The sequence below is a fragment of the Muntiacus reevesi genome, chromosome X (assembly GCF_963930625.1).
Source record: "Muntiacus reevesi chromosome X, mMunRee1.1, whole genome shotgun sequence".
Lineage (NCBI taxonomy): Eukaryota > Metazoa > Chordata > Mammalia > Artiodactyla > Cervidae > Muntiacus > Muntiacus reevesi.
This window is the reverse complement of record NC_089271.1, coordinates 146,539,825-146,551,956: the sequence shown is the minus strand read 5'-3', so window position 1 is coordinate 146,551,956 and position 12,132 is coordinate 146,539,825. Positions and strand designations below refer to the sequence as shown.

Here is a 12,132-nt window from a genome sequence, read left to right as displayed (position 1 = left end):
TAAAGTCACTTATGGACAACGTCCCTCTGGCTAGGACCTTTGCTCTGAGCTTTCCACCTAACCACCTCTCCCTAGGGATGTCCGGAACCCCACTTGGCCCCAATCAAAGCCTCAATTGAGAACTGTCCTCCTCTCTCCCAGTGCTCCCCAAGTATCATGTACCCAGTTCTCTGAACCAGAGCCCAGTCACTTGTCCCTGGCTCCTCCCTCCCCTCCTCCTCATCCCCTCTGGTCCATCACTTCTGCTGCCCTTGGCAGCCATCAGGGTTCTACCTGCTGTCCTCTCTCCCCTGGCAGAGGCAGTACCTGAGACAGGCATGGATGCCAAGCCAGAGGGGACCTTCCAGAGTGCAGCACAGAGCCTCCTGAAGGACTCCAGGGCCAGAGGACAAGGGGGCTCCAGGGTGCCTGGGAGGTCTGACCTGGGCCATGGTAGCCATGCCCCTGAGGCTCTGCCATCATCCACCCTCCTTACTTGGTCCAACTCTGGCCAACTGCCGTGTGTTCTACCTAGAAAGTCTGGCAGGGAGGGGTGTGAAGGCTAGGAGGGCAGGAGGAAGGGGCAATCCCCTCTTGCATTTGTGTCCCAAGGCCGAGGCCCTGTGCAGACAAGGATGGCTCCCCCAGCCATCATGACAAGCTACCTCGGGCCGCACAGGGTCCTCGATGCCCACAACGGCTATGCAGGTGAGGTCGCCCACCACCTCGTTTTCGTTGTCCCAGTCAGGCTCCTGGGTGGCGGTGAAGTCCCGGTAGGCAATGCAAATGGTGCGGAGCCCATCGCAGGCCATTGGCTCAATGATCTTCTTCACCATGTCATCCCGGTCCCGAGGGCGAAAGCTGCGGAGTTCCCCATTGCTGTTCAAGATGTTGGTGCACCTGGGGTGGATGGAGCAGAAGTCGGTATGAGACAGTGTAGAGGGTTTCTCCGGGGTGGGTGGTGCTCTGTTGCTGCGGGGGCTTAAGAGACCCCCCACCTTGTTCTCCCCAGAACCTCAAAATGTGACCTTATTTGAAAAGAGGCTTGTTGCCAATTTAGGATGAGGTCATCCTGGATGAGTGTGGGCCTTCAATTCAATGCCTGCTGTCCTTATAAAAAGAGGAGAGGCCACATAGAGACACAGACACAGGGACAAGCTGTTTGATGACGGAGGCAGAGACTGGAGAGATGCAGCCACAAACCGAGGAAGACCAAGGAGACACACCAGGGAGCATCCTACCCTGGAGGTCTTCTGGGGAGTGTGACCCCGCCCACACCTTGACTGAGGACTTCCGGTTCTGGCACCAGGTTTATGGTACTCTGTTTCCCCGGGAGCCAGGAGCTCAGACACTTGTGCAGCACATCTCTGCACACTCAATGGGCGGCAGGGGCGGGGGTGTGTTGCTCTTGCCCTGTTGAGCTTTGGGGCAAGAGGGGGGATGTGAGCAAAAACCCAAGGCCCCAGAAGGGCTGGGACGGGGAGGGCTGACGGGATTTGGGTGCAGAAAAGGAAGGAGAAAGGAAACCTGAGCTCCAGGGGCCAGCATGGCCATTTGGACAAGTGGAGGCTCCGAGAAGACTGGTGAGGAAGGAAAAAATGTTGGTTATGGAGGTTCTGCTCAGGCCTTTGTCCTGAAGGCTCTGGAGGGTGGTGGGAGCGGGGGGATGGAGGGGTGAGCACTGAGGTACAATTAGGTCAAGTCTTAGGAGGTGGCTCCTCTGGAGAAGGCAGCTGAGGAGCCAGGTGGGTGGAGGAGGGTGCTTGAGGGCCGCAGAGGTCAAGGCCAAGGGAAGGTGTGAATGCTGAGGGGTTGGGGGAGGGCAGGGCACTGCCTCAGTCTTCCTAACAGCTCTGTTGAGCTCTAATTCACACAGCACACGACTCACCCATGCAATGGCTCCTAGTATATTCTTAGTTGTGCTGCTATTACTACTATCACCTTGAGAACATCACTAACCTCTAAAAGGAACCCAGCAGAAGCGACAAAAGAGGAGAGATAAATTGGACTTCCCAATTGAAAGATATTTGTGTGTCCAAGGACAAATCAAGATAAGGAACAAGAAACCTATCAAGGGAGTGAAAAGACAGCAGCCCACAGAATGGGAGGAAATGATTAGAAATCAGATACGTGTTAAGAATCTAATATTCAGAACATACAGAGAACTCTCACCGCTCAACAATAAAATGACAAAGAATTCAGATCCAAGATGGGTAAGGGCTGGAATAGACATTCCTCCAAAGGAGCTAAATAAATGACCAATAAGCACATGAAAAGGCACCAATATCCCTAGTCATCAGCAAAATGCAGGTCAAAACCACCGTGCGATCCCAACAGCTATAGCTACAGCAGCAACAATAATCAGGTAATAACGGTGAGGATGAGAAGCTAAAACCCTTAGGCATTGCTAATGGGAAGGTAAAGTGGGATAGCTGCTGAGGAAAACCGTTTGGCATTCATCAAAAGATGAAACACGGAGTTACCAGTTTTGCTCCCAGGAATATACCCAAGAGAGCTGAAAATATGTGTTCAAGCAGAAACTCTGTGCGAGCCTTCAAAGTGGCACGACTCACGGTAGCGAAAAGGTGGAAACAACTCAACAGTCTGCCAGTGGGAAAACTGGATAAGTAGAAGGTGGTTCATCCATGCAATGGAATGTTATTCCATCGCAGAAAGGGATGAAGCACTGATAAGGGCTGCAATTCAGATAAACCTTGCAAACCACACTCCGTGAAAGAAGCCAGGCACAAAATGACACATCCTGTACGATCCCTTCATATGAAATGTCCACAATAGGTAAATTCACAAACAAGAAAGCAGATGTTGTTGGTTATTTGTTTGGTTGTTTAGTCACTAAGTCATGTCCGACTCTTGTGACCCCATGGACTGTAGCCCACCAGGTTCCTCTGTCCATGGGATTTTCCAGGCAAGAATACTGGAGTGGATTGCCATTTCCTCCTCCAGGGGATCTTCTCGACCCAGGAATCGAACCTGAGTCTCTTGCAAGAACTGGGGGGATGGGGATAGGCATGGGGTTTCCTTTGGGGTGATCAACTTGTTCTGGGACTGAATGCACTTTAAAGTGATTTAAAGGGCCAGTTTCAGGCTACTATCTATTGCAATAGGAAAACCAGAAACGCCATAGCCTTTGGCTAGCCCCAGTCCCATCCACTTACTTTTTCAGCAGGATCTCTGAGGCGCCCTTGCTGAAGAGGCGGAAGCCGCCGTCAGGCGTGCGGATGACTGTGCTCATGGACTTGCGGACCGAGTTGAAGGTGTACACTTTATAAAGCTTATCTTCAGGAATTCGCTCCCGCACCGGCTGGAAGTCCCGCTTGAGGTCCAGGACGAAGCCAAGCAGAGCGCACTCCGTCTTGTTGCCCACTTGGCGTGGGAGGGCGCCTTCCTTCTCTGGAGGCTGTGAGGTGAGGAGAACCAATGTGGCCCTGGGGGCCCCAAGTCTACCCACCTTACTGTCCTTGGACCCCAGGCCAGCCTTGGCCTCCAGCGTGGACTAGATGGGCAGCTTTCCCACCATTCTCTGGGCTGTGAAGGGCTTCCAGAACCTGTAGGTCCTGCCCAGGTTCCACAGATGAGGAGGGAGCCCAGCACCCCAGAAATGATTGTGGCCCTGCCCAAAAGAGTCCTTAAGGGAGCCTAGCCAGCCCCTGGCAACAGCCCACCCCACAGCCACGCCTTGCTGCCCCTGCCTGGGCCCACCCGCCGCTGGCTCCCAGCTCACTAGTATTTTGGTGGTGTAGGCACTGTTGATGGAGATGGCGTGGACCAGGAGGTCGAGGATCTTGGGGGTCAGGGCACTGGGGGCTGGAACCTCTTTGTAGTGGGTGTCCCCGAGGTAGGACTGCACCACGGTCATGCGGTTGGTGGTGAGTGTGCCTGTCTTGTCGGAGCAGATGGCCGTGGCATTGCCCATGGTCTCGCAGGCATCCAGGTGGCGGACCAGGTTGTTGTCCCTCATCATTTTCTGTAAAGGGCACAGATGGAGGCTTGGGTAGACAGCTGTTCTAGGGGAGGGGTTGGCCCAGGGCGTGGGGGAGCAAGAAGCACAGCTCAGATGGGCCAGGATGATGCCCCTGCCCGGTGCCCCCTCTCAGGCAGGCCCTGTGGGTTCTCCACCCACCACAATCTCTGCCTTCCTCCCCTGTGTCCCAAGGGTCATCCTTCCTCTTCTCTCCCATCTCAACTCCCTGCCCCCCGGGACCCTGCCCTCATCTGGCAGATGCTGGCTTGTCGTGCCCCTATGCTCAGGAGGCCGGGTTGGGCAAGGATGTCCAAACCCAGCTCTGTGTCCCTGCGCGCCACCCACCCCGTTCTGCCCCTAAGCGATCCCAAACTTTATCCGGTCCTCTCTTGTTCAAGCTGCTTAAGGGCTTTGCGCCTCGAGTCCTGGTCCTGTATCCTGGTACCACGGGACTCGTATCCATGGTGTGTTGATTTTATTACCTTGACGGAGTAAGCTAAGGAGATGGTGACAGCAAGAGGCAGGCCCTCTGGGACAGCCACAACCAGCACAGTGACACCGATGATGAAGAACTTGACGAAGTACTGCACATAGACAGGCGTGCACTCCGCCAGCCATGCCCGGCCATCTATGACGAAGGTCTCAATCACGAAGTAGAGGACCAGGATGATAACTGTGATGGCGGACATCACCAGCCCTGCCATAGGCAGTGGAGGTAGGAAGGGAGAGCAAGACGGAAAAGATAAGGGATGCTGCAGCCTGTCCCTGGATTCTTGGAGGCTCACAGTCCATCCTCACCAGAAGGGGCAGAAACGGGCCCTGAAGGCCATCACGTGTCCCTGGCTGGTCCCCTGGCTGATTGGCCCATGGTCCCCATCACTTTTCCCTTGCCCACTTGTTCTCCTTGGCCCAGCCTCAAGCCCAGGAGCCCAGCATCCTCCCTGCCCACCAGGTGGCCCCCTGGGCAACCCCGTCGATGGCCCCCACCTGCTTTCCCAATCTGCACGGCCAGTTTGGTGAGCTTTCCCTGTAGGACCGACTTCTCCTTCTTGGGCACGTTGGCTTTCTTCTTTTCCCGCTCCTCCATCTCTCCACCCTCTGCACTCTTCAGGGGCTGCATTTCCATGGCAACGGCCCCATCCTGCTTCTTTGCTGTGCAAAAGAGAAGCCCGAAGCCAAGGTTAGGACCTGCCTGCTGGGGTGACGGCTGCAAGCGGGGCTTTCACAGGGCAAGCAATGGCACGCCAGCCCTCCTCTCTCATCAGCCCAGGCCCTCCTGAAGCGGGCGCTGTCCAGGGCAGGACTGAGACGCTCCTCTTGGGGCCTCGCAGGGGAAGAAAAGATAGACAGAAGCACTGCTAACTGGGGCGTGCACACAGCGTGGCCAGTCCTGTGACGCCCCAAATCTTAATACCCGAGAGCAGAGACCTGGGGTCCATGGAATATTCCAGAACCCAGAGCTGACTCTGGCACACTGACGTCTAAGCCATGTCCCCACTCCCCTCAGGGAGGCCCAAGAATCCCCGTACTGTACTCCCCTGCTCTTGGCTCAGGCCTTTGCTCCTCTCCACTAGCTGTCTGCCCACCTCCTCTCTGGAACTAGCAGTTCTGTCACAGTGCCCCTGGTGCACCCTAACTTAGTGGTGCTGTTTCTCACCACCCTTTATGGTCCTTCCACCACCCGGAGTGGGCACCCAACACTGACACTCATCCTCGTCTCCACTCAATGGGCTCTCAGTGACTCTGCATGCCTCCTGCCATCTTGTGGGGTCAGCCAATCCCTGTGGCCTCATCTCCTAGCCCTTTGGCTGCAGCCTCAGGGACACTCAACATCCCACCTAGCTGGACCACTCTAACCCTGCCCCCAATGCAGTCTGCCACTCCCCGTCCCAACCTGGGCCTCTGGCCATTGGACTATCCTCCAGTCCCAAGTGCCCTCCCAACCGCCAGCAGCCTCTGAACTCTTTGTCTGCCTCATCTGAGATGGCAGCAGGCCTCAAAGCCTCAGCAGAAAGGCCACTGAGCTGGGAACCCACTGGCCCCACGAGGTCTTGAGTGAGTCCCCCTTCCGGAGCGTCAGATACCTCACCAGGATGCAGGCTCACGGGCCATCTTTGTGCACTCCTGGTGGGGCTGCTCACCGGCCACTTGCCCCACTCACCTGGCCTCCAGGTCCTGCCCCTGCAGCCGAGGCAGGCGGCCCCCCCACCCCGTCTGGCACCCTCTGCCACCCATCCTGAGTGCAGAGAGCCCATTACCTTTGGTCTGGCTACTCTCCATCGCCCCATCCTGCTGCTTGCCTACAACGGAGAGGAACGACAGACACGGAGACTTGAGAACACCACGTGGCCCTGGTAACACACATGCACACGGGACAGTGGGGCACAAGACACTGCAGCCAGTGTGTGTCGGAGGAGGGGCAGGCGGTGAACCCGTGGGCCAGAACCAGCACAAGGGGCTTGCCTAGATTGGCAGTCCCCAACCTTCTTAGTCCTGGGGACTGCTTTCATGGAAGACAATGGCTCATGTCCTGCTGTGCAGCCCAGGTCCTACATGGAGCAGTATCCATCCGGGGCTCAGAGGGTTGCGGTTCCCTGGCCTAGATGGTTCCTAAGCCCGGTGGCCTAGAGATCAGCTTTCTACTCAGCACGGCCATGGAGAAAGAGGAGTTGGCCAGGGTCAGGACACCCACAGCACGGAGGGAGCATCAGGGCTGGACACAGTGGATCTGTGCAGGGGTCTTTCGCTTATGTGCTTTGCCACCATAAAGCCTGCAGCTGGCTGCTAGGAATGGTGGCAGTGACTGGCTTCCCTGTGCCAATGTAAACGGTGCCGGCCATGCCTCTGGTTTGCAAGGTTGGCAAGGACTGTCCCACTGGGAGGGCTCAGGAGAGCCAGCAGGTGAGGGGATTCGGGCTTGGGAGTTCGGGTTCTGCACCCCAGCTTCTCTTGCTTCACCTGCACTCAGGAGAGCTCTCTAGAAGACACACATGGACAGCCCCATATCCAAAGACCACTGACCCTGGGCAGGAAGGGCTCATGTGGGCTGGCTCATCAGCCCTCATGGAATAGCTCATGGTCATTGGAGATCCTGGGATGCAGACTGGAGGAAACGTAGCTCCCAGGTGGTGGGGTGTGGTCTGGGGGTTTCTAGGCAAGCAGGAGAGGACCCCTCCCCACCCCCATGGGGGGTTGGTTGGGCCCCGTGGGGGCATTCAGAAGCGAAGGGGTGGGTGACAATCTGGCATGAGGAAGGTGTGTTGCCCTGTGATTGGGGGAGCCTTCTGGGGGAGGGAGGGAGGTTTGAGAGGAGCACAGCCAGAAGACGAGGGCTAGACCTGGCCTACAGAGGGGGCAGGAGCCAAGGGAGGGGAGGAGGAGGAAAGACAAGTCAGCCCAAAGAGGACCACGAGGAGTCAAGCCAGAAGGCAAGAAACAGCCTTTAGTGGTCAGGGAGTGCTGAGACCCGCAGGCAGGATGGATCTCAGTGGAGGTGGGGAGAGAGTGAGACCCCACCTTCCAGTCTCCAGTGTGCAGTAGTGGGTGCAACGCCCCCTCCTGGAGCCTGGCCAGGTTGGCCTCCCCTCGGGGCTCCTTTCCTCTAGCAAGCCAGGTGCTGGGGATACCTCCTACCTGACATAGCAAGCAGGGGACAGGAGCTGGGGCTGCAGGGACCCAGGGGACTAGAGGTCAAAGGTAAGGGGCCTAGGACTGAGGCCTTTAGGCCTCTGACATTGAAGGGACCTAGCAGGAGGGGGGGAGCCTGGGAAGTAACGTAGAGTGGGGGCGACCTGCCAAGTAGTCATCAGGATGTCACTGGAGGGTCACCAGGGACTCCAGTCCAGCCTAGGGGAGGCCTGGGGCCTGCCTACCCACCCACTGGTCCTCCTGGGGGCCCCAGGGTGCTGACTGTGCAGAGACACTGGGCTGAGCCCTGCAGGGAGGAGAGCCCACAAAGGGAACCCAAGCCCAGGCTGCCAGGCCCTGGGGCCCTGGGAAACCTCTAGGCAACAGCAGCTCACCTATCTCCTCCAAGGAACACAGTGGCCCAGGGAGGGGGACATGAGGAGGTCTTTCCTTACATTGACCTGTCCCCGAGTTCCTGGGTTGGCAGACTGATCCCACCTGCACTCGAAGCCCAGTGGCTTTGATTGACTGAGGTGGAGCTGGTGACTGGTGACCTGCTGCCCCTGTCCACAGGACCCTGGCTGCAGGTGTCTGGCACACAGTCCCCCCATACCAGTGTGTGTCTTTGTACTTCTAGTGGGCCCAGGGGGCTTCACAGGGAGGTGGGGTGCACATGGAGCAAACACCATTCCTCACCTGCTTTGTCACAGGAGTGGCCTGAGGGGAGACCCAGGTCATTGCAAGATGAATTGTGAGCAGATGTTGTGAGGACTGCAGGGGGCAACTGCCATGTCTGGGGCTCAGGATGGTAGCAAGGGGAGACAGCTGGGTAGCCATGTGCCAGGGTGGATACAGAGCTGGGATCTTTGAAGACATCTGTCCCTCGACAGTGCTTTCCCTTGGGGTGAAGGCCCTGGCCCCCTCTCAGCTTCCCCTGCCATGATGGCCTTTAGAGAGGCCTTCCTACTTGGGAGCCCTCCACCTCGGCTGTGTTTCCCTAGTTGTCATCGTGGCCTGGACCCTCAACACCTCACCATGGGGGCTGAACACCCCCCCAGGATGGCCCCGAAGCTCTCTCCCAAGCCAGGGTGGCTGGTCTCTGCCCTCCAACTCCCTTCCTACTCAAGCAGAGCCCTCCCCACACCCTGTACACCTGCACCTGGGCACACATGCCCCAAAGCCTTCAGGGCACAGCCATCCAAAGGAAACTGCCTTGCACAAGATTTGGGGCCCCAAACTGCTGGATCTGGGGGAAAGACCTCAGAAAAGGGGCCTCCAAAAGGAATTCCAGGAGAGAGGGTATGGGTTCCCACCCGCCGAGGGCTGGTTCTCATCAGTGCCAGAGCAGGGATGGGTTGAGCGAGGGACCACCAGCAGGCAGGCTCAGGAGAGCAGGCTTCATACAATGGTTAGTGCTGCATTACCTTTCTTATCCTTCTTCTCTTCCTCCTCTCCACCAGCTCCAAGCAAGGTAAAGATGATGCCCGTCTGGGAGTTCACACCCACAGCCGTTACCACCATTCTTCCAGAACCTTCCATGACATGAGTGCCTGGCACAACAACACAGAGAGGCTGAGACAGACACCTGTACCACGGGGCTGGGAGGCACGCTCAGCACCTCCAGGTCTTGTCCCAGGACCAAGGGCCCTGCTTCCCCCTGGGCTCACCTGACAGCAGCATGGGGTCCTTGTCTGTTGACTTGCGCACATGGTCCGACTCGCCCGTCAGGGAGCTCTCATCGATCTTGAGGTCGTTGCCCTGGATGAGCACGCCGTCGGCAGGCAGCAGGTCTCCTAAGGCCGGCCAGGCAGCCAGAACCACAGACCGTCCATGCGTCTGGGCAGCCTTCCTCCACACTGCCTCCCGCCACTCCCAGAGGATGTCCCTTTGGGCCTGGGTAGCCACCCATCCCCAGTCCTGTCGTCCAGCTGTCAGGGAACCGGGCCCACAGAAGTCCCCAGCCGGGTGTGCTGGAGGGGCTGCCCTGGGCACACTCACCATACTTGACCTGGGCGATGTCCCCCACCACAAGCGCAGCCACGGGCACCTGGAGGAGCTGCCCGTTCCGGATGACGGTGAACTTCTGCTCCTGCTCTATGCGACTCTGCAGGCCTCGGAACTGCTTCTCTTTGCTCCAGTCGTTGAAGGCCGTGACCAGAACCACGCAGATGACAGACAGCAGAATGGCGGCCCCCTCGATCCAGCCCGCCTCGGCTTCCCCTTCATCTTCCGCCCCAGCCGACACGTTCCCACAGGCTGCGCCCACCCGAGGACAGAAGGGAAGGACGGAGGCGGCAGATGAATTCCTTCACTGGCTCCTTCCTGCTGGTACCTCCTGGGACCCCCTCCTGCCCGCCCCTCGGTGGTGCAGCCCTCGGCCCGCTGTGCGCCTCCACGCCCCGTCCCTCCGCGTCCGCCCCGCCCCTCCATGCCCTGCTCCAACACCCCGCCCCCAGCGCCCCTCCCCTCCACTCCCCTTCACGCCCCGCCCCACCCCTCACCTTCGCTCTCCTCCCCCGGAGGTGCATAGAATGAGAGGCCCAGGGATACGATGGCGGCCACCTCCAGGATGATGAGGGTCACATCCTGCAGGGCCTCCCACACCAGCTGTAGGAAGGTCTTGGGCTGCTTGGGGGGGATGAAGTTCTGCCCGTAGATCTGCCTGCGCTTCTCCAGGTCGTTGGCGTTGTCAGCCAGGCCTGCGCAATGCGGGAACACAGAGCAGAGGCACAGAAGGAGACGATGGCAAAGGCCAGCCCCACACCCCCCCTCCCCCGCTCCCTTCTCCACATCCGCCCGCCTCCCCCTCTAGACTGAAAACTCCCAGGAAGCGGAACCACACTGACCGAGCGCCTGGAGCCCTTCTTCAAAGGCGGGGGGGCGGGGGGGCACATAGGGGGCGCAGGCAGCATCTCCAGCTGCCTGGATGGCACAGGTGTATGAGTACGCGATAGTGAGGAGTCCCCAGCACGAGGAAGGGCTGGACCATCCTCCCACATGCCTGGGTGGGGCCAGGAGCTAACACCTCCCTCTGCATCCTCACAAGCTAATGTGTGTGGGGTGGCAGGGAGGGAACGCGGGGTGCAAAATCCACACCCACAAAGGGGCTGGTCCCAGGCACTCATTTCAGAATCTGTGGCCTGACTTCTCATTCTGGGGACAACCCACTTCCTACCCAGGTCAGCACCAAGGCCTCTGGGTCTCTGCTTTCACAGGGTGAGTCTCCTCAAGTCCATACCTGAAGGCAGCGAAAGCTTCCACGTGGGACTGGCATTCAGGTCGCTGCCTCCAGACATCCGCTTGGCCATCTTCCCCAGGGGCAGACTCAGTGCCCTGGTCCCACCCTTGGCCTTTGGGCTTCAGCTTCCTTCCGGGCCCTTCCACAGGACCCCTCCACTCCAAAGCTTTCTGGCTTTTTGGTGCCCCCAAGTGTCTGGCCCCACACTGACACCTCATGGACTCTGTGGCTTGCAGTTGCCAGCCCTGAGGAGCTACAACTCCCAAGGCCTCCTCCAAGTGTGGAGGGGTGGCGGTCGGGGTGGGGCAACCGGAAGGGCTGGGGTCCCAGCCCGTGGGGTGCTCCTTGTGGCAAAATGTGGTCCCAGATGACTTAAGAACATGAAGGTGCTGAGGGTGGCATAGAGGAGTCTGAAAGAAGGAGGGTGGGTGTGTGCTGGGTAGGGAAAGGTGGTTTCTGGGGAGGGGATGATAGAGCCCCTAAGGGTGGAAGGACCAACAAGAAAATACCCTCTGAGCTAGGCTGTGACTACACACTGTCTCCCCCACCCAGCAGCAGCCACAGCTGTCTCTGCCCTTCTCCGCTGGCTTCACTGTGCCTGGGCCCAGCTGCGGGTCAAGTTTTTGGAGGCTGTGATCTCCCACTGGGAGAAACTGAGAACCTCAGCTCCTAAGGGCCCGGGGACCCAGCTGAGGGCTTGTGTCCCACTCCCCTGACCTACAGAAGATATGAAAAGTGGGCTTACTACTCAGAAGGTTCTTGAACCCTGAATCTCCCAGACACCCAGAGTCTCCACTACCCCCACTCTGGGAAAGGGCGCTGACTTGGAGCCACCAAGAACCACAGAGGCCCAACCCACCATCTAGAGAGCCCCTGGGCCCCTGTCACGCCTCAAGAATCTGCACGCTGCCTGCCCAGCCCCATCTGCCCAGCCAGGCCCTCAGGGCCCCTTTCCTAGGAGTTTCCTCTCTCCCTCCCTTGGCCTGTCCGTTGGCCTTGGTTTGCCCTTGATGCTGCCGCAATGCTTCTCTCTCCCTTGCCCGAGGGCCTTGGCCTTCCTGTTGGCGCTGGGGTCTGGAGAAGTGCTCATGGGGGTGACCCAAGACAGCCAGCAGCCCCTCCAGTTCCGAGCACACACTGGTCCGGCCCAGGTCCAGGCTGCAGGGGCAGTGGCCGGCGGTTGGCATGGACACAGATGGGCACCCTGCCCGGACCAGAGGCCAGATGCCATCAGAATTGGATTAGGACCACAACGTGCGGCTCTCCACTCATCTGCCCCTCCTTTCCATGAGTGTCAGCGGAGGCC

The 12,132-nt window shown here is 58.7% G+C and overlaps 1 protein-coding gene across 4 annotated transcripts in view; it reads right to left on the bottom strand.

Annotated features, from left to right (window-relative positions):
- The window catches only part of ATP2B3 (ATPase plasma membrane Ca2+ transporting 3), a 61,249-nt gene that overhangs the window by 28,975 nt on the left and 20,142 nt on the right, over nucleotides 1–12,132 (bottom strand). For 3 of the 4 annotated variants that reach the window (XM_065915999.1, XM_065915995.1, XM_065915998.1), the window contains 10 exons: nucleotides 10,090–10,287; nucleotides 9,587–9,844; nucleotides 9,256–9,381; nucleotides 9,013–9,138; nucleotides 6,220–6,261; nucleotides 4,949–5,113; nucleotides 4,444–4,658; nucleotides 3,722–3,964; nucleotides 3,156–3,397; nucleotides 645–879 (listed from right to left, as the gene is read on the bottom strand). In XM_065915999.1, coding sequence (XP_065772071.1) covers nucleotides 645–879; nucleotides 3,156–3,397; nucleotides 3,722–3,964; nucleotides 4,444–4,658; nucleotides 4,949–5,113; nucleotides 6,220–6,261; nucleotides 9,013–9,138; nucleotides 9,256–9,381; nucleotides 9,587–9,844; nucleotides 10,090–10,287 — 1,850 coding nt within the window. The remainder of the gene's footprint in view (nucleotides 1–644; nucleotides 880–3,155; nucleotides 3,398–3,721; nucleotides 3,965–4,443; nucleotides 4,659–4,948; nucleotides 5,114–6,219; nucleotides 6,262–9,012; nucleotides 9,139–9,255; nucleotides 9,382–9,586; nucleotides 9,845–10,089; nucleotides 10,288–12,132) is intronic. The other variant, XM_065915996.1, reaches the window with a different exon arrangement.